Below are 21,846 nucleotides of genomic sequence, written 5' to 3'. Positions count from 1 at the left end.
AATAAACTATTTTAATAAAATGATATAAAATTTTAATTTTAATTATAATGAGTTCCATCGTCCAATTTCATTAACCGCTACATTTATAGAATTTAGTCCTGGCTACGTAATACATTTCTTTTATTACATTATTTTAATTTTAATTTTTTGTTTATCATTTAAGCTAGTTTTATTATTAGGGTTAAGTTGTACTGTAACTCACGTCGGTTACTGTATTTATAAAATTTTAATTATAAATAATGAATACCATCATCAAATGGTGAGATTTAAATTTGATTTTGGATCATCTTTAACGGAACCCGAGTACTAAAAAAAACTTTCTAGCTCATTTAAAAATATATATTATCAAAATTTAGTAAATCATATGTGATATGAACCAAAGTCATCAAATTGTCACGTCTCAAACTACAATTATAAGGTCGAGAGAAAAGAAACTACAACGAGCATTAATCACTTATATTCAAGCTATAGTACGCTCGTCAAAGGAAATTTCAGATGATACATATTGAGCAAAGTTGAGCTTCAAGATGGAAATCCATCGAATGTATTCTAATTTTCATTTAATGAACTTACAGTTGAATTTATAGAACTTAGTCCGTAGACAGTTGCTAGATAACACATTTTTTTTATTATGTTATTTTAATTTATCATTATTATGGGTTCTTGGGTTTATCTCTTTTAATTCTCTTATATTGTTTAGTTTATGTTGACGTCTTCTCCTTTTTTATGAGAGGGAGAGGCCGTGGAAGAACGGGCTAAACACGTAGATTGCAGATAATGTTGATCTACAACATTATTTTGATGTTGAGGATTTGTTGCTTATTGCATGTAAAATCGAGAGGAGAATCCAACGAAGGTCTCAAGGGTGTTCTCTTAAACTACTCTTATTTCGTTGTCTCTATGGAACGGCCCAAGTCTAGCACTAGCAATTATTGTCTTTTTTGGGATTTTCCTTTCGGGCTTCCCCTCAAGATTTTTAAAACGCGTCTACTAGAGAGAGGTTTTCACACCCTTATAAAGGGTGTTTTGTTCTCCACCCCAATCGATGTGAGATCTCACAATCCACCCCCTTTAGAGCCCAGCGTCCTTGCTGGCACTCGTTCCTTTCTCCAATCGATGTGGGACCCCCTCCAAATCCACCCCCTTTAGGGCCCAGCGTCCTTACTAGGCACATTGCCTTGTGTCTACCCCGTTTGGGGAACAACCTCCTCGCTGGGACATCGCCCGGTGTTTGGCTCTAATACCATTTGTAACGGCCTAAGTCCACCGCTAACAAATATTTTCCTCTTTGGGCTTTCCCTTTCGGGCTTCCTCTCAAAGTTATTAAAACGCGTCCGCTAGGGAGAGGTTTTCACACCGTTATAAACGGTGTTTCGTTCTCCATCCCAACTAATGTGAGATCTCACACTCTAGAAGATATATTTATTGATCAATGCAAACTTAAAAACAAAAGGCAAGTGACCGATGAAAAAAAAAAAGTGAAAAACAAGCGAGTAACACTAAGTCTTTAAAAAAAAGAGAGAGATAAGTCAAATCGGTGAGTTTGTATGTTCGAACAAGTAAGACTACGGATGTTTTGCTCTCTAACTAGATCGTTCTTATACTTATGTGCAAGTGTCTTGTTTCTTTCTCGACCAGTTTAACCCTTCTTTTCCTACCGATTTTGTTGTACTTTTGTTAGACATTGAAGATTTATTTCTCGAGGAGATGCCTAGTGGTTCGGCACCCCTCAAAGGAATGGAGCTCAAGATTGACTTCGTTCATTGAGCATCCATTTTAAACCGAGTTATTCTTGTCCGAGTTATTCTTGTGCCTCTTATCGATGTAGATGGTAGTCGGGATTCGAGGACAAATCACTCATATTCAAGTTATGATGAGTTTGTCAAAGAAAATTCTAGTAATGATCCCATTAGCAATTAAAAAATTGATATAATAATACATAAAACAAAAAAAAAGAAAAAATGTATATACGTGTCCATTAGGCTGGTATGAACAAGCACACACGTGTAGACTTTTCACACGGTCTATAATCCAGCCAATTCGATATATTTTAATAAATTAATTAAAAAAAATTGTATTTTGGGTAATTTTTTATTTATATTCAACCTATTTAAATGGTCCATTATAGTCCATAAGGGTTTTCTTTTTTATTTATTATAATGGACTAAAATAAAACATAAATTAAAAAAATAAAATAAATAGTATATATGACGTGTCAAAACATGCATATGTGGCTGTAATAGGTGGGTATAAACAAGCACACACGTGTACATTTTTCAAACATTCCATAATCGACCGGCCTTGTTGTCAATTCCAGAATTTAATTAATTAATTAATTTATTAATTTATTTTTGACGGTGCAAACCAAGAATGTTATAATAAATGGGCCTTATTGAAAAGTGCTGTTGATGACGACATGTCGTAAGTGGCCTCCTTTTGTCGTTGGCGCATGTCTGTCAAATTTATGATGTTCGACTAATTCTATCTCCCATCAATTAAAATATTCAATTTAACATTAATTTTGGATTTTATTCTTATTTTAATTTATATATCTTTTATAGTTTAAATATCGAGATTAAAGTTTAATTAATAATAACTAATATATTTTCGTCGGTCGTAGATCTTTAACATGATGACATCACAATCGTTGTCGCGATCGAAAATGTTGCTTTCGGAATATATTTTGAAATCTATTTTTGTAATAAATATGAAAATTAATTCTAAATTAAATTTTTTTAATTAATTTAGAATATGAATAATTTTTTAATTTTTAATAATATTATTTAGTTAGAGTTATTAAAAAAATATAATAATAATAATTGATTCTCGTTATTAAAAATATATTTTATATTAACGGAATATTGAAATGGAAAAATATTTTTGATAAAATAAAATAAAATAACCAAAAGAATCAATCTAGTGCTCCATTAATGAATGACTTTATCTTTTGGAATATTTATAAATATGATTTTTTAAAATACTAATTATAAATATAATATTCTCTTTTTATATATATATATATTTCGATAAATTTAGAATCATGCATTAAAATAATTTCTTTAAAAAAATGACGGAGAAAAAAGAACAAGAATACTCTCTCCAATAATAGTCGGGACATTGAGGAATGGATCTTGTAGTATTCTCGAGTGTTGGATAATGAAAGTCTCACATCTGCTAATTTAGGGAATGATCCCGAGTTTATAATTAAAGAATACTCTCTCCGTTGGTATGAGACATTTTGGAGAAGTCCAAAGTCACGAGAGCTTATACTCAAAGTGGACAATATCATAGTATTATGGAGAGTCGTGTTCGTATAACATGGTATCAGAGTCATGCTCTAAACTTAAGTCGTGCCAATAGATTGGTAAATCCTCAAATGTCGAACAAAGGACTCCAAAAGTAAAGGAACATACTTTGTTCAATAAAAAAAATACTCTCTCCATTGGTACGAGGCCTTTTGGGAACGTCCAATGCAAAGCCGTTTTTTCGGAAGTGAATGAAGCCCCAGACATTAAGAAATATCCAGAAAAGTATATCGATCTTGTTCTATATCTGTTTGTTCAATTTCAAAAAAATGGTATCAAATATGGAATAATGAAATAAGAGACGGAGAATGGACGTCACAGATTTTGGAGCAAATTGTTTGTAATTAGAGATTATAGAAATGGAAAATAAAATGAGAGTGAATAATAAGGATCCTTATCCTAATTAAAGCGGAACCAATGGACGCAAATAGCGGCAAGGAGAAGCAGCCATGGATTTTAGATATATAAATATTTGAGGTTTTGGAGCAAAAAAGATTCGATTCCGCCTTCAAATTCCTCCGCCCACTTCGATTTTTAATCCCCAAACCCCAAATATCTACAATAATCATCATTCCTCCCTGTTTTCCTTCACTTTCTCACTAAACAAACACCCGCTTCATTCTTGTTTTCTCAAAAAACCGACGAATCCAAGCAACCCATCTCCTTAATCCTCTCTTTTTTTCGTATTCAATCAACCCCTTTTGATTTTCCTCTCATGATCTTCTTCCTTCTCTAATGGGTCTGAATTTCTCTTCGTTTTTCTGCCTCCGTAATGGCTCTCACCCACCGTCGCCGCCGCCGTATCCCGGCCTTGGGGACTTGCCGGAGAATTGCGTGGCGGATGTTTTGGGGCATTTGAGTCCGGTGGAGATTTGTAGACTTGCGAGGCTGAATCGAGCCTTTCGTGGGGCTTCCTGGGCTGATTTCGTTTGGGATTCCAAATTGCCGTCTAATTATAGGGTTCTTGTTCAACGATTGTTTGGGGATTTTGTTCGGATTATGAGTAAAAGAGAGATTTATACGAAGCTTTGTCAACAGAATCCATTGGATGATGGAAATAAGGTAAACTTAGTTTCGAAATTAGGGCTTTGATTTCTTTGATCGTTGTTGATTTTGTTTTTGTTCTCGTTTCAGAAAGTTTGGCTGGATAAACATTCAGGCGGTGTTTGTTTATCGATTTCTTCCATGGATTTGAGGATTACTGGGATTGATGATCGGAGGTATTGGAATCGCATCTCCACTGAAGAATCGAGGTCGGTCAGATTCATTGGAATGAATATTTTGAATCAATCTATGCTTGTTCTTATCATTATTGTTTGAGTTTGTTCTTGCTGAATTCATGGAACATGGTTGGATGGATCTTGTTGTTCTATATTAACAGAATTATTCCAAGTTTGGTAAGAACAATGATTTGTTTTGGATATTAGTTCTTACCTTGATTCATGTGGGAAATATCTGTTATTGTGAGCTCCCACGTATAGTTGTGTAGAAACCTCTCCGTAGTAGACGCGTTTTAGAAAGGAAAGCCCGAGAGGGAAAGCCCAAAGAGGACAATATCTCCCTGAAGGAGGGTAGACACAAGGTAGTGTGTCAGCGATGACGTTGGGCCCTGAAGGAGGGTGGATTGTGAGATCCCATATCGGTTGGGGAGGAGAATGAAGCATTATTTATAAAAGCCGGGAAACCTCTCCCTAATAGACGCGTTTTAAAAACGTTGAGGGGAAGCTTATCAAAGCGTTATAGTTATGGAATGCTTATCAAAGCGTTTTGCACATAAATTGTGTCGAAAAACAATCTTTTATGCGTATTGGTATCGTTTTCAGTTGTGTTCTTGATCAACTCATTGATATTTGAAGATCTTTTGAGGCTGATGGAACTGAAAGGATGGATATAAGTTAGTGTAATCAGTGAACTCTCTGTGTTTTTGTCGTCTGCGTCGTTGAGAGGGAACGAACTGATATCGATTTTTCATTTTCTTGCTTAGATTCTACACTGTTGCATATCTTCAGCAAATATGGTGGTTTGAAGTTGGTGGAGAGGTCGACTTCCCGTTTCCACCTGGAAGTTACAGTTTATACTTCAGGTTACAATTGGGTCGGACATCGAAGAGGTTTGGGCGTCAAATCTGTAACCTCGAGCACGTTCATGGTTGGAACATAAAGCCTGTGCAATTCCAGCTTTGGACTTCAGATGGTCAGCATGCTAAAACTCGATGCTATTTAGTGGAATCTGGGAAATGGACTCTGTATCGTGCAGGTAACTTCAATGTCGATGCTCGAAACGAATCGACAAGGATCAAATTCTCTATGACTCAGATCGACTGCACGCACACGAAAGGCGGGCTGTGTTTAGATGCAGTGATGATCTGCCCGGTCGAGTACGAACAGATATCCCAGTGTCGTTGACTCGTTCAGTCTGGATTTTGTTGTAGTTAGAAAATGTGTAAAAAAACATAGGTGAGTGAGAGAGAGGAAGATTATATTTTTGATGATAGCTTCTCAAACGATGATTGGCTTTGTTTTTTGGTAAGCCTATAGTAGTTTGTGTGGGAAATGAGGCAATGTTTATCGTTCTCGTTCGGTAACTGTTTGATATTTTATTTTTTAGATTCGATATTTATTTTTTAGATTCGATGATGATTTCACGTCATTTTCATTCTTTCGATTTGTCACTATCAGTTTGCTTAGGTAGGCTTAGACATGAGGTTTGTGTTCATTACGAGATTTAACCCAACACCTTGTGGTACGAGCTGTCGATAGCCATGTACCACTTTTGTCACTTTGCGTTGTCACTGATAGTTTGCTTAGGGTTCTAATTTCAACGGTTGGCAATTAAACACGAGGTGTGTGTTCGTCACGAGATTTAACCTAACATCTTATGGTACGAGCTTACGGCAGTCATGTACCACTTTTGTCACTTTGTCTAAAATCAAAGTGGAATGTCATTTCCGACCTTTTGTAGATGTGAATTTGGAGGGTCATCATGGGATCAATAGTTATGTGCACAACTAGTGGCTATGTTGCATCGCTAGCTAAGTTTTGTTCTTTTTTTCATTTTTACCTTTTTCTTTAATTATTCTATTAAAAGAAATATCCTGAAAGACTTTTTTCTTATCCCAATAATCTCGGATCATAACCACATCCAAATGAGAGCAATTTTGAGAATAGTATGACTAAAAAAAGTTAAAAAAGAATTAAAAAGTATTATCTATACTGAGTGATCTCATGAAAACTTCCTAAAAAAACATTGAGCGAAGACAAAACATGTTACCATGTCATACGGGAATGTCAGATATTGATTCTTTATTGTGTTTGATGATGTGTTACCATGTCATATGAGAATGTCAGATATTTAAGATATTTAAGAACTTGTGGTTGATGATGTGTTACCTTTTTTATTTGTTTATTTATTTATGTTCATAAAATTGATCCTTTATTGTGTGGCTTTCATTGTAATGAATATGGAATTGATGTTCATCATTTAATTCTCTTCCTTTTTTAAAACAATTTTTTTTGGTTGAAAATGTAATTGTTGGGTGAGGTTAGGTTGCCTTCTTTAAATTGTTTAGTTTCAAAAAGTAACAAAATCTAAAGTCGATCGATTTTACTCAAACATTTTTAAAAGTTTCAATTTTAACGAAGCCTTTGATTCACATGAGATCATATAATAGAGATGTTCAGATGTTCATATGGGATTGGGTTCAATTTTTGGGATACAAAAAATTTGGGTCGATTTGACATTTTCTTGGTTTAGTTAACTCATCCAACCCGAAAATAGGGTTACAACTTAATCCTATATTACCTACTTTTAACTGTTATTATAAAGATTAGAAATATTTAACCTACGGCTAAGACAGAAACAGGAGTGGGATTGAAAGTTGATCTTCATTAATATTAAAATCTTAATGGATTACCGCTCTATAAAATATATTCTATAACTAACTTTATATCTTAATTCAAATTTTATATACTCTATCGGAGAAGTTGAAGAGTGTAATTTCTGTTAGTAATACACTCTGACTGGTTAATATTTCATATTTGAGATAGATAATTTGGATTTTTTAAATAATTAAAAAAACAAACCGACAACCCAACCTAACTTGAAAATAGAGTGTTGGGTTGCTCGGGTCACCAATCTGACCAACCGAGTCTAAAATATTTTTCTAACTCAACCCTTGTCCAAATTTATTAAATTTAAATTGATTGATGAATAAGTTTTATCATCAATGGTTTGGTTTACTATGGTTAAGTGCAACAAGTTGCTGTTGGTTAGCAAGAGGTCGAAGATCGAACCATTTCCGGTTCGGTTCGGTTTGGTTTGGTTAGAAGGCCCAACCCTAAGCCCAATAACTTACGAGACCTAATTAGTGCGAGGGTTGACTCGGTCCACAGTCAACAATTTTGGTCAACATGGCATATTTGTTGTAGAGGTGACATGAGTTGGGTTCTGGAAATCTTTTGGACTAACCTAAAATTTCGGGTTGGTTGGATTGATGACCTGAGAAACTCGAAGAGAGTTCAAAGTCCAACCCAACCCATTTTTGGGTTGGGTTGGATTGGTTGTCGGGTTTTTTTTTTTTTTTTAATTATTTTAAAAAATCATACTTATCCTCAGTACATGTTGCGTTAATAACTAAAAGCTCATAAAACTCAAATATTAAACATTTACAAGTTACAATACATCACTAACATTAGTTATAAACGTCAAATATTCTTATTATTCATAATAATCTTAAATGTATGATAGAGTTGACTTGGCTTGTAACACTATCTTCGAGTTAGTAAAAAAATGACAACTCGATGAACTAATCCAAAATTTTCAATTTAAAAAAAAGTCAACCCTATCTAAATCGAAAAAAAAAAAAAAAAATCCTAATTTTATCTTTTATGGTTTGGATCAGATAAATACCCTAATTTGGAGAGCTAACTCCAAAAACCCGTCCTCAGTTCGGATTGTAGGCTGCAACTGGCCTGCATGAAGCCAAAATCGCTAGTAATCGCAACTCAGCCATACAACAGTGAATTCGTTCCCGGGCCTTGTACACACCGCCCGTCACACCATGGGAGCTGGCCATGCCCGAAATCGTTGCCTTAATCGCAAGGAAGGAGATGTCGAAGGCAGGACTAGTGACTGGAGTGAAGTCGTAACAAGGTAGCCGTACTGGAAGGTGTGGCTGGATCACCTCCTTTTCAGAAAGAGGTAGAACAGTTGGGAACATATTATTTAATATCAATTGGGCTACAAACATTATTATTATTATTATTATTTTTTAGTAAATAATAGACTAATATTATTAATAATGGTCTTTAATCGTTATCCTCTAAGACCAAAATTTTCATTATTAAATAATGTATTCTATTCGTATTAAAATATCTTATCGATAAATAAATGTAGTTCTTCCTTCCAAATTTTCATTATTATTATAATTCACGGATAAATTTAATATTCTATTGACTTTAAGTTAATTTATCGTTTATTACTTTGAATAAGCTCTATGCGAGATTAGATATACATATAATAACAATAAATATTGAGAAATCAAGAAACCTATAGATCGTGCCGAATCTCAACATAGTGGTACAATCTTCATGCACCCAAATAAATGGTTGCTACAAGCTTGTATCACGAACATGTGGTAAAATATGCACACTCTTAAGACATATTGGACCAAGTCGACAACTGAGTCGCAACTTGAGAATTGGCTTTCACACACTCTAGACATGCGCGGAGTGCAGCTAATTGACTTGGGTTGGCACATGGATTTTGGGTCGACAAATGGGTTAAGGCAACACGCGAGCGGGAGCGCACACATTTTCTCTGGGTCGTGGGCCATGCACAATGACACATTATGGGTCATTCGTTTTTGGGCGGTTGGATCCAACGTTGGTGTGGGGCCATTTGACCCAAATTTCAAGCTCCTGGATTCGTCTTCTCAACGACTTTCTGAACTACAAATCTAGTGTTACAGTGGGGCTCCATTGTTCAAGTCCCTAAATCAACACTTAACGAGCTACTCATCTAATTACCATATATGGGAGAGTGAACTCACGAGAGTAAGGAATCAACTTAAAACGATAAGGAATCAACTTAAAACGATAAGGAATCAACTCAAGAGAGTAAAACTAGAATTTTATTTAATGATTAAGATGGAGAATAAAGTAACTTGTTTTTAAATTTAAAATTCAAATAGCTCCAACTTGAATGATTATAGCATGGAAGGCGATATAATTGTGTAATTTGGCTAAAAAGAAAAAGAAAAAAAAAAACGAGTTAATTTTTGAAAAGTGGAAACAAAATGGGCAAAAAATTCACGGTGATGGAGCCATATGATCGGAAGGCACGTACAAGAAGGCGGCGTAGTTGAGATTCTGCTCTGTAAATCAAAGAAAACACTTCGTTAACTCCGAAACAAACCAAATCCAGAGCAACGCCTTCGATGGGCCTGGAGATGGAATCCTTAGCCGCCTCAATCGGCGTCTCGGTCCCAGTTCTCCGGTTCCTTCTCTGTTTCGTCGCCACCATTCCGGTCAGCTTTCTATGGCGGCTTCTTCCAGGTCCTTCCACCAAGCACCTCTATTCCGCCCTCTCCGGTGTTCTTCTCTCTTATCTCTCATTTGGCTTCTCTTCCAACCTCCATTTCTTGGTCCCCATGTTCCTGGGTTATGCTTCGATGCTCCTCTTCCGTCGCCATTGCGGCTTGATTACCTTCTTGCTCGGCTTTGGTTATCTCATTGGATGGTAAGCGATTTATTGGGCGTTTCTTTTGTTATTCGATTTAATTGGGTTTGTTATTCGACTGAGATTGATAGGGTTCTTGAATTCAACAATCTGATTGTAGTTTCTATTGTTTTCCATTCTTCGAATTATTGTTGTCTCACTTTAATTTGTGTTGAATCTGGTGGAAATTGAACTTGGGATAATGTTCTGTTCTTGTAATTCTGTCATGCAGCTCAGATTGTGTTTGTCTTCTGGGCTTTGGTTGACTATGATTTTGACTTGCAGGAAGATGTAACATATGTTTGAGCTTGGTACTCGGTTTGTTATCGAACGGGCTGTTCGATGTAAGCAGGAAAATTGTAGTCCTTGTAGAATTAATTGTTTGGAAATTAAGAACGTTTGTGCTGGAGATGGCTTGTAACAGCCCAAGCCTACCGCTAGCAGATATTGTCCTCTTTAGGCTTTCCCTTTCGGGTTTTCTCTTGAAACCTAGGGAAAGGTTTCCAGACTCTTATAAAGGATGTTTTGTTCTCCTCCCCGACCGATATGGGATCTCACGTTGCTACAACTGTCCTAAGTTCCTTTAGTCTTTTAGTTTTCCTGAGCTTAAATTTTAGGTAGGAATTCGTTTGATCTTTTTGTGTTGGTATAGTTATGGCACTGATTTGCTTTTCATGTTTGCTGGGGATAATTTGATAGCGAGAATGGTAAGTCGATGCTTATTAAGATAGAGTCGTTACGACGGATTAGGATTGTTGACACTTCGAAGAGATTTGTAAGCATGGAAAGGATTATAAGCAGAAATAGAGTTTATGACTTTGTTGAAAGTCATAGCTAAAATACCATTTTGAAACAGTTATGATGTTTCTTTAGCTGAAAAGCTCCTCCTCTCTCCGAAAGTCTGGCTACATTATATGTTTTCGGGATCGATAGAGACATCACTACTCAATTTCCTTTGAGGGCATTAAATGGACTTCCACTGTTGTTTCTTTGGACGAGGCCTTTGAGGAGGAACCATGCTTAGAAATGTCGAGTTTTCAATGCTTGAAGTGTTTATACCCAAAGCACATAATCATCCTTTTTGAATGCTCTGAAAAAGTATAGCTTCTAGGGAGGAGAACGAAACATTCTTTATAAAGGTGTGGAAACCTCTCCCTAGCAGACGCGTTTTAAAAACCATGAGGGGAAGGCCAAAAGGAAAGACCCAAAGAGGACAATATCTACTAACGGTGGGCTTGGGTCGTTACTAATGGTATCAGAGCCAGACACCGAGCGATGTGTCAGTAAGAACGCTGGCCCCAAAGGGGGGTGGATTGGGGGGTCCCACATCAATTGGAGAAGGGAACGAGTGCCAGCGAGGACACTGGGCCCCGAAGTGGGGTGGATTGTGAGATCCCCTATCGGTTGGGGAGGAAAACAAAACATTCTTTATAAGGGTGTGGAAACCTCTCCCTAGCAGACGCGTTTTAGAAATCTTGAGGGGAAGCCCGAAAGGGAAGGCCCAACGAGGACAATATCTACTAGCGGTGGGCTTGAGCCGTTACTAATGGTATCAGAGCTAGACACCGAAAGATGTGCCAGAAAGGATGCTGGCCTGAAAGAGGGGTGGATTGGGGGATCCCACATCAATTGGAGAACGGAACGAGGACACTGGGCCCCGAGGTGGGGTGGACTGTGAGATCCCACATTGGTTAAGGAGAAGAACGAAACGTTCTTTATAAGGATGTAGAAACTTCTCCTCAGCAGACGCGTTTTAAAAACCTTGAGAGGAAGCCCGAAAGGGAAGACCCAAAGAGGACAATATCTGCTAACGGTGGACTTGGGCTGTTACAATCAGATTCTTACTTACGAATGTTGCTAATCCATTTAGCATAGCCCTGATCTCCAAATGAAGCTTGAACACCACTGAAAATGAGTAGGAGTTAAACTTAAAAGCTAGTTAGAGGGGAAGAAGTCCATAGGAGGTTAGAGAAAGCAGCGAGAGCCGAATGATTGGCAACGACAGTTGCCGGGCGAGCAGCAGAAAATGCACAAAATGCAGGATTGTTGGTTTTTGTATTTGATAAACTTACAATCTAATTTTACCATCACCATTCTGCAAATTTTTTGAAGATTTGTCTCGGAATCTATTAGCGTGTTTCGTAAAGAAAATGATCTTAGATATCATATCTGATGTTGTGTTATCAAATCCATTTGCATCATAAAGATCTTTCAGATTCTTGAGATTGTGCATTTGATTCCAGAATTCTTGACTATTTGTAAACATGTGTAGCCATGTATATTACATGAGTGGGGACGCTTGGAAGGAAGGAGGTATCGATGCAACTGGTAAGATCACTCGATCGACTCCCACGTCTTCTTTTTCTTTCATTAAATCCAAGCGTGTCGTCTACTGTGACATTCTTTCCACTATATTGTTCAGGGGCCTTGATGGTGTTGACACTGAAAGTCATTTCATGTTCGATAAACTATAACGATGGGTTGTTAAAAGAAGGTTTAAGTGAGGCTCAAAAGAAAAATCGATTGATTAAGTTACCGTCGTTAATCGAGTACGTTGGTTACTGCCTCTGCTGTGGCAGCCATTTTGCTGGTCCTGTTTTTGAAATGAAGGATTATCTTGAGTGGACTGATGGAAATGGGGTGTGTCCATTCTTCTTCTGCTTTGATCGTTTTACCCCCGAACTTTCGGAACGATGTTCTTATGTCGAATTTTGTCATCTTGGTTCTTTTTCAGATTTGGAAGCATGATGAACAAAATCCATCTCCATCACCATATTGTGCAACAATTAGAGCTCTTTTCCAAGCTGCTTTTTGTATGGGCTTGTATTTATACCTCGTACCGCAGTTTCCATTGTCCCGTTTTATCGATCCTGTATACCATGATTGGCCATTCTGGAAGCGTCTCGGGTACCAATATATGGCAGGCTTCACGGCACGCTGGAAATATTACTTCATCTGGTCAATTTCAGAGGCCTCCATCATTATTTCTGGCTTAGGTTTCAGTGGTTGGACAAAATCTTCTCCGCCTAAACCGCGCTGGGACCGTGCAAAGAACGTCGACGTTCTTGGTCTTGAGTTTGTGAAGAGTGCAGTTGAGATTCCTCTTAAATGGAATATTCAAGTCAGCACGTGGCTTCGTCATTGTGAGTTTCTTTCCAGCTCGAGGTTTACACGTCTGCACTGTTTTCGTTAGCTTTAATGTGAGAGATCCCACATCGGTTGGGGAGGAGAATGAAATACCTTTATAAGGGTGTAGAAACCTTTCCCTAGGAGACACGTTTTAAAAACCTTGAGGGAAACCCGAAAGAGAACCCAAAGAAGACAATATCTTCTAGTGGTGGGCTTGGGGCGTTATAAATAGTATAAGAGCCAGACACCGGGCGATGTCCCAACGAGGAGTCTAAACCCCGAAGAGGGGTGGATACGAGGCAATGTGCCAGCAAGGACGTTGGGCCCTGAGGGGGTAGACTGAGTGGTCCCACATCGATTGAAGAAGGGTACGAGTGCCAGCGAGGACGCTGGGCCCGAAGGGGAGTGGATTGTGAGGTCCCACATCGGTTGGAGAAAGGAATGAGTGCTAGTGAGGGATGCTGGGCCCTGAAGGGGGTGGATTGTGAGATCCCACATCGGTTGGGGAGGAGAACGAAACATTCTTTATAAGGATGTGGAAACCTCTCCCTAACAGACACGTTTTAAAATTTTAAAGGGGAGTCCGAAAGGGAAAGCCCAAAGAGGACAATATCTGCTATCGGTGAGCTTGGGCCGTTACATTTAAGCATTTCACTAGTAAAATGATCTCATTGCTGTTTCGTGCTGGTGTAGATGTTTATGAAAGGCTTATTCAAAAGGGGAGGAAACCTGGGTTCTTTCAGCTGCTGGCTACACAGACAGTCAGTGCTGTTTGGCATGTGAGTATCATGAAAGACATTACCGCTTTTACTCTTTTACACATTCAAAATCTCTGGTTATTTTCGCGTTCCGACATCGACTTGCTTTTCTGATCACCCGAAAAAATATAGGGTCTGTATCCTGGATACATCATCTTCTTCGTTCAGTCCGCTCTGATGATTGCTGGTTCGAGAGGTATGCAATGGCCAAACTTTTATTATACTGTCTAGTCTTCAGTTATGTAACTCTTTTTGTTGTTTCCTCGACCTCGGTACGACCGATCGAGCAGTTATCTACAGATGGCAACAAGCTATTCCTCCATCCATGGCTTTCCTCAAAAGTATACTCAGATTTTTGAACTTTGCGTACACAGTTTTGGTTCTGAACTACTCCTGTGTTGGGTTCATGGTACGTCTCTTTCGCTTGTTCGCTCGCTCTCGTCGTGCTTATAAGCTTCTAATGCTATAATGTTTTGGGCAGGTCTTGAGCTTGCACGAGACGCTTGCCTCGTATGGAAGCGTGTACTACATTGGAAGCGTCATTCCAATCACACTGATCGTACTTGGTTCGGTTATTAAACCCGCCCCGGCTAGATCGAACGCTAGAAAAGATCAGTAAGGTAAGAGAGCTTGATCCTTTTGATGGGTTTCTGAATAACTTTAGAATGAGTGTGGGAGAACATTTGTTGAATGATTATGTGATGGATTCTTTTGAGTTGAAGCCATTGAGAAGGATAATGTTGAGTTATGGTGGAAAATTCTTGCCTTGATTCTTAATTCATTAGTAGGGTAAAAAATACGTATAGTCCCTTAGACGACTTTGAACTTTAGTTTGTCACGACTTAGTCTCAATCTCAATCAAGTTCTTGTTCGTTAAAGGAATGATGTTATGTACGAAATGGGTACGTGTTTTAAGGGATTATAAATGAATTAACTAATTAAGATTCGGTGATAAGAAATAGACGGATTTGAATTAAAAAAATTATTAAAAAAATCTTCATCCCTACAAATTTGGTAATGCGCAATGTTAAACCATTCTCGAAGAAGCATGACCATCCAATTGAATCTCGTTACCCTAGGTAAGCGTCCTGTAGTAAGAGTAGTTATGAACCCTGTAGACCATACGCTTCGTCCCCGTGCGTAGGGCCGATCTTTGGACTCAAAATCTTCAGTTCACCGGTTCAAATTTGGTGTTGGAAAGGAAATGGCCAGATAGGATTGGTGGGTGAGTGTCGGCTCCTTCCCATCTATCTTGATAGAGAAGAGGGGGGAGGCCCGCATGTTGTATATTAGAAAGAGGCCCCTGATTCTATCGAAAATGATTCTATCTAACCGTGATACATTACTAACATTAGAAAATGGAATAATCTGGTGGTTAGGATGTTTTCGAATGAAATTATGTTTCGTAATTTCGTGATCCAATTATGTTTATTCAGTTTGGTTGGTCTTCAGGTTACGAGCTCTTCCATGAGATCAAACCATCTTATTGTAAGTTGTAAGTTAAAAGATAGAGTTTATTTAATAATGATTATAACTCAATATTTATTTTCTTTTTATTTAAAAACCATCATGATAAACAACCTTAATATCTCCAAATACACCACCATATTTGTTAAATAAGGTAAGGTCGTTGATTATGTTTTAGTTAGTAATATCGGTTTATATCAAATTTTCTTTCGTTTTTATGGACATTTTTGTATAACAAAGTAACGAAGTAACAGCTAAAAGGTTTACATCAGATCTAACAAAAAGCTGCACCATTAACTCGGACTATCCAACTTAAAATATAAAAATTGTGTTGGATTGTTCTTTTTCTTTCTTCGGTTTGAATTAGGTCAAATTTTTAGAAAACAGAATTTGTGTAGGTTCAAGATTGACATTTTTATTGTCGGGTCAACTCGAATAGCTGAAAAATAGCGTTACATTCTAACACAACCCTATTTTTAAGATTATTATAAAAATAAAAAATATTTGACGTCTTTTAACCATGCTAATGATGCATTGTGACTTGTGAGTGTTTATAATTGAATTTTATGAAATTTTAGTTATTAATGTAACATAGATAAATAAGATTTTTTAAAAAATAATCTTAGCTTAACGATCTAATCTAACCTAACTCAACCTGAAAAATAGAAAGGTAGGTTGGGTTGTGAAATATATCTAAAGTTACCAATTCAATAAATTCAAAATTTCGGGATGATCCAAAAGATATTCCCAATTCAACCTGTGTACATCACTTGTGTTCCCAGTGGTCTTAAACAAACACGTGCATACATCGCAGGGTATTTTGGGTAATTTCAATGACAGTATCATAGCGTTACCTATCGTTTTTGGACGTTCTAGCTCTCTTTTTCATTCAAATGTTGGGACCCAAATTAGGGAGAGAAAAAAAGTATATATTTTTAATTTTTACTTTAAAATTGTAAAAATAGGTGTTTAAATTTTTATTGGGAATTACTAGTATCTAAACTACTTGATAGTATTTATATATATATATATTTTTTAAAGGCAAGACACTCCTGTACGGTTGATAACGATATCACGAAACTATGACACTTGTATATGGTACTTGCATTTAATTTCATAAATCTTACTAACACTATTATTTTTAATATTTACTTTGATTTATTTTATATTTTTTTGTATTGTTTTAAAAATCCTTTTTAAAACTCGTAAGTTTATGACATAGTTTTATAATGTTTTAAATTATTATTTTGTGTAAAAAAATATTATAATAAACAATGTTTGGAGTGTATAGTCCAAACAATATTACTTTTAATCTATGTTTTACTATCAAACACAATTTAGAAACAATGTGTAATGGTTTAACGTGTGTATCTATATATATATAATAATGGTAATGTGTAGATACACACATTGTTAAATTGTGTGTATCTATATATATATAATAATGGTAATGTGTAGATACACACATTGTTAAATTGTGTGTATATATATATATCTTACCATTATATATATATATATATATATCGCTATCGCCGGCGACTCGCGAGAATTTCGACGAGCGCCAAAATTCTTGCACCTCACTTACACACACGCCCTCCCAACCCAGTTACGCTCCCAAGAGAGAAATACAAAGAAAAAAATGAGAGAGAAAGAACTGGAAGTTTCTGGCAAGACCAAACCCACGAACCCGATGGCAAGAACGAATGAACCACGCTGCAAAAGTGACGACGGACGACATAGTGCAAACATAAGGCGAGTGTTTTGCGCTTCTTGCTTCCGGTAATGTTGTCCCCTCTTCACTGACAAGATTTGAAATTTGGGAGTTTAGAAACTCAACGGATCTATATATATAGGTACTCACGAGGACTTGGAACGTTGTGAGAAGTTGCACTAGAACAAAGTCATAGCCGTTGATATATCAAAGAGGAAGACATCGGGTTATCACAGACGAAGGAGAGAGAAAATGAAAAAAGAATCACAAAAGTCGGGTTAGGAAGACATGATCCGATGTATCCAGATCCAGGGCGAACCGACCTGCACCGAACCGCTAGAAGCCCACAAGAAAATTTGGAACTAGATAAAACTAGGATCGTTACACAATGAAAACATGAAATTTACTTTTTACGGAGGCAACTAAGTGAATATTCAAAATAAGTGAGAATAAATTCAAAGTACGAAAGCAAGAAAATTTGGAGCTAGATAGAACTTTGGTTAAGGTCAACGTACTAAGAGGCCTTACTATCGGGTCGGTCGGAAGACTTGTCTTATGTATGATGACACGTGTGTCTAGTTGCCCTTGCATGTGTTATCTTTATTTATATGATATTATGATTATTCTACGATGTTATGATAATGCAATTCGATATGATATTATGATGATGTGATTCAATATGATATTATGATGTATTATGATGACACTATGATGCTATGATGATGTGAGTTGATATGTCATTATGATGTATTATGATGATGTTATGTGCTATTTGTATGTGTTCTATGTAATGACATATGATGCTATGATATGTATGCATGTGATATCCATTACGCCATGTTGTTAATGAAATGAATTACTATGGACGTCATATTATGTATTGCTATGAAAAGTTATGTGATGGATCATAGGATGGCTGCCATGTATACATGATGCATATATGTACGATGTCATGGATGAAAGGAAAATGGAATGATGTTAATGTTATGCTATGAATGAAAATCATGGGGACCTCATGCATGTATGTATGTCATGTGTATCGGGATACTTTCCCATTCTGTTCGCCATGATATCATGCGAGCCTTTCCTTTTCTGCGATGTTTGGTGACACGTTAATGCGTTGTGTCTGACCAAATCTAGTCCAAAGGGTATGTAGACGAGTCTATCTGGTGGGTCCATGTGCATGTACGTGGGCCGTGTGTAGGAAGTACTGCACATCGAACCTTGCCCGAAACTGGAAAGAGCCTAAGATCATATTACGATTTTAAAGGATAGGTCCTAATCATGTTATATGTGTGATTACATAAATAGATAAGATATGCATTTTGATGCACGGTATAAAATGATGTAAAATCAGGTAGAAGACGACATGGACAAGAAACAACTTCATGAATTGAAAGAAGAAGTGAGAATCATGTTTGCCGTTGCTGAAAAATCTTATGAAAACTACGTTTAATTGATTCGATCCATTGTCTAGGTCTATCTTATCACTTTGAAGATGAAATGAAAAAAGTTCTAGAGCACATGCAAAAGCCTCATAATCTTGACGACGATGAGGATCTTTATGTTACTGCTCTTAAATTTTGATTGCTTAGACAACAAGGTTACTATGTTTCATGTGGTAAGTCTCTCAATTCAAATTTTCACAAAATTGGATCGTTTACAAAAACAAACTTATAATTTTTAAATAGAGATATTCAACAAGTTTACGAACGAAAAGGAAAATTTCGAAGAATCAATCATGAAGGACGAAAGTGGAATATTAAGCTTGTATGAAGCATCACATTTGAGAATGAGCGGGGAGAATATATTGGATAAGGTTCTAACCTTCACAACTACTGAGCTTCAAGCAATGGTCATGAATTCTACGTCTCGCTTCGTAGAAGAAGCTAAATATGCTTTAAAGTGGCCGATCTATAAAGTTGTGCCAAGGTTCATGACTAGGAACCATATCTCTCTCTATCAAAACAATCCATTCAAAAACAATACTTTGCTTCCGTTTGCAAAGTTGGATTACAACGTTCTCCAAAAACTTTACCAGAAAGAATTGGTTGAATTTTCAAAGTGAATTTTTTTCGATTTCTTTTGAAAAAAATATATATCTTTTTGAAGGACATAAAGTAAAGAAATGAAATATATATAGGTGGTTGAAGGATTTGGAGTTGGTGGAGCAATTATCTTTTGCACGAGATAGAGTGGTAGAGTGTTTTATTTGGGCATTGGGAGTACATTATGCACCAAATTACTCCAACGTTAGAAGATATGTAGCCAAAATTATTGGTTTGATATCCATTATTGATGATATGTATGATGCGTATGCTACCTTGGATGAGCTTGAGCTATTCACCAATGCAATCCAAAGGTTTAGCCCTTCAACTCTTTTGTATAAACTATTCTAATAATGCCTTTTAAACCAATTGCATTATGTTTTAGGTGGGATGTCAATTGCATTGAGAATCTCCCAAATTACATGAAAGGACTTTACAAAGCTATACTTGAATTTTATGGAGACATTCAACCAGAAATTTGCAAGGATAATGATGTTCCATTTGCATTTGAATATGCAAAATAAGCGGGGAGTAGATTTTGAATTTTTGGACACAGATGATATAACGACTTGAAATTTTGTACTTAATTTAAGAGAGTGAAAATATTTTATTTAAACTTTCATAAAACGTAAACATTCGTCTTAAAACATAGTCATGGACTTGCGTGTTCGAAAATATCTTTAAAACGACGCAATAAAGGACTAAATAGAATAAATGAACAATTAAATTGAAAACATCCTATCTAACCTAAGTCTAATAAAAATAAATGCGACTACTATGTGCATGTGTCATGGTCTCGAGTTGTGATGCCGTCGTCAGCAGTACCGGAATGCTTTGCCTTAACCTCAAATAGTTTAGGCGGGTGTCCCCAATTTATCTTTAATCATACATAACACAAACTTCGCACGTGTCGTTTGTCTATTATGTGTAGGGAATAGGTGAGACTATGTGATGTCAATATTACCTGTAGCAATGCCCCACTTTCGTAAACAATTGAGATTTTAAGTTAGATCTGGTGGAAATCGTTTACCGCCACATGTATTAGACAACTATTGGTGTGATACTATTTGAAACTTGATATTGAAACAATGAAGGGCCCGGTGTACTCGGACGATGTAGAAAAACTTGAACTATTGGGATAAGAGTTAGTCCAAGTCACCAATGAGATCCAAAGATCAAGACAAGAATGTGCACAACTTAGAGTAGAGAGAAGATTTACGTAAACGCGTAGAAACTTGGAGTTTGAGGTAGGCAATAAGATATTCTTGAATGTGTTCCTAATGAAAAGTGTCTTAAAGGTCGAACAAAAGTGGAAGCTGAGCCCATGCTTCTTCAAACTGTTCGACATTCTAGATCAAATCGGTTTTTTTTTTTTTAAATTTTATTTTTTTATGACAGATTGGTAATGTAAGACATAGAGCACAACATAAAACATTTCAATATTTATTTTTTAACTTGATTCAAGAGATTTGTAACGAAATTGAAATTTTTTTGAAATTGACTTACTCGAATGATCTCTTTCTGACAACGATTCTTCTTCTCCCGACTAGATCTATGGGACGTTGAGATCCAGAGGTATTTTGTAATGAATTGCCTCCGCATGGAGGGAAAAAATTCTTATACTAGGGGAACTTACCCTAAGAAAACAAAAACATAAACACTATTTTTTTTTGTTTCCATATTTTGAGATTCATCTATTTTAATCCTTACACGGTAAAAATCTAGATATTGTCGTCTTTGCGCTTTTTCCTTTCAGCTTCCGCTCAAGGCTTTTAAAACATATTTGCTAGAGAGAGGTTGCTCTGATACCAACTATAACATCTCAATCCTATCGCTCGTAGATATTGTCCTTTTTGGGTTTTTCTCTTTAAGTTTTCCGTGAAAACTTTTAAAATGCATCTTGTAATGACAAGCTTCCACACCCTTTTAAAGGGTGTTTTGTTCTTTCCCTAATTAACGTGGGATCTCACATTTTTTGTCGTTCAAATTTAGTCCCTATACTTTTAACAAATCTTAAATTTAGTCTCTATACTAAAAAAAAAACTTAATGTTAGCCACCAGAAAGACGCGTTTGAAACTCGAGTAGGGCATAGTAAGAAAATAGAAGCTAATTAACCAAGAATACCCTTTGCTTGTCTACTTATGAAGATGAAGCAAGTACATAGATGTGGAGGAACAATGGCCATTACTTAGTTTCTTTTCTTTTCACGTCCAAAAGTACTTCGACTATTACTTGTGGCAGTGTGAAAACTATTCCAACCACATCAACTCTTTCTCCATTTTAATTTCTTCAGTCAAATCAATGGCTCATGTCTTCTTCTTCATTTACTTCTACTCTCACCTTTTTGTTCACATACCCAACTGGGACGTCTCTTTGTAAATAATCACACCCTCAATCATTCCAATACAATATGAGAGTGAGAATCTATTTTAATCGTTCAACCATACTCATGTTCGGGGAAGGTTTGTAGGTTGAATTGGATTGGTTCAGATTATTTAAGTCGTTTATGAAAAAAATACCTTTTAAATAGTTAAAAATGATTTTTAACGACTTATAAAATTTTTATTTATTTGAACTCGGAGAAAAGGCCAATGAATTGTTAAAGTGGGGAAGGGAGGGAAATAATAGTAGAAAAAGATGGCCCTATCTCATTTATTTATTTTAATTAAACTAAATTTGACTTTGACAAGTAAACTATGGAAACTCTTGA

The 21,846-nt window shown here is 36.4% G+C and overlaps 2 protein-coding genes and 1 pseudogene across 2 annotated transcripts; all 3 read left to right on the top strand.

The window, feature by feature from the left end:
• Positions 1–3,726: 3,726 nt before the first annotated feature.
• On the top strand, positions 3,727–5,962 carry LOC111438714 (F-box protein PP2-A12-like). The gene is made up of 3 exons (XM_023076557.1): positions 3,727–4,367; positions 4,440–4,558; positions 5,290–5,962. Exons 1-3 carry the CDS (start codon positions 4,041–4,043, stop codon positions 5,708–5,710), a joined length of 867 nt encoding a protein of 288 aa, XP_022932325.1. The 5' UTR covers positions 3,727–4,040; the 3' UTR covers positions 5,711–5,962.
• A 3,653-nt stretch (positions 5,963–9,615) lies between these two features.
• On the top strand, positions 9,616–14,686 carry LOC111438713 (lysophospholipid acyltransferase 1-like). Its single transcript, XM_023076556.1, has 8 exons — positions 9,616–10,043; positions 12,295–12,350; positions 12,445–12,662; positions 12,757–13,165; positions 13,845–13,930; positions 14,042–14,105; positions 14,200–14,318; positions 14,391–14,686. The coding sequence occupies exons 1-8, from the start codon at positions 9,742–9,744 to the stop codon at positions 14,526–14,528; spliced, it is 1,392 nt and encodes a 463-aa protein (XP_022932324.1). The 5' UTR covers positions 9,616–9,741; the 3' UTR covers positions 14,529–14,686.
• A 240-nt stretch (positions 14,687–14,926) lies between these two features.
• On the top strand, positions 14,927–19,659 carry LOC111438780 (annotated as a pseudogene).
• The last annotated feature ends 2,187 nt before the right edge of the window (positions 19,660–21,846 follow it).

Source organism: Cucurbita moschata, unplaced genomic scaffold (assembly GCF_002738365.1).
Source record: "Cucurbita moschata cultivar Rifu unplaced genomic scaffold, Cmos_1.0 Cmo_Scf00082, whole genome shotgun sequence".
Lineage (NCBI taxonomy): Eukaryota > Viridiplantae > Streptophyta > Magnoliopsida > Cucurbitales > Cucurbitaceae > Cucurbita > Cucurbita moschata.
This window is presented reverse-complemented; position numbering and strand designations above follow the sequence as displayed.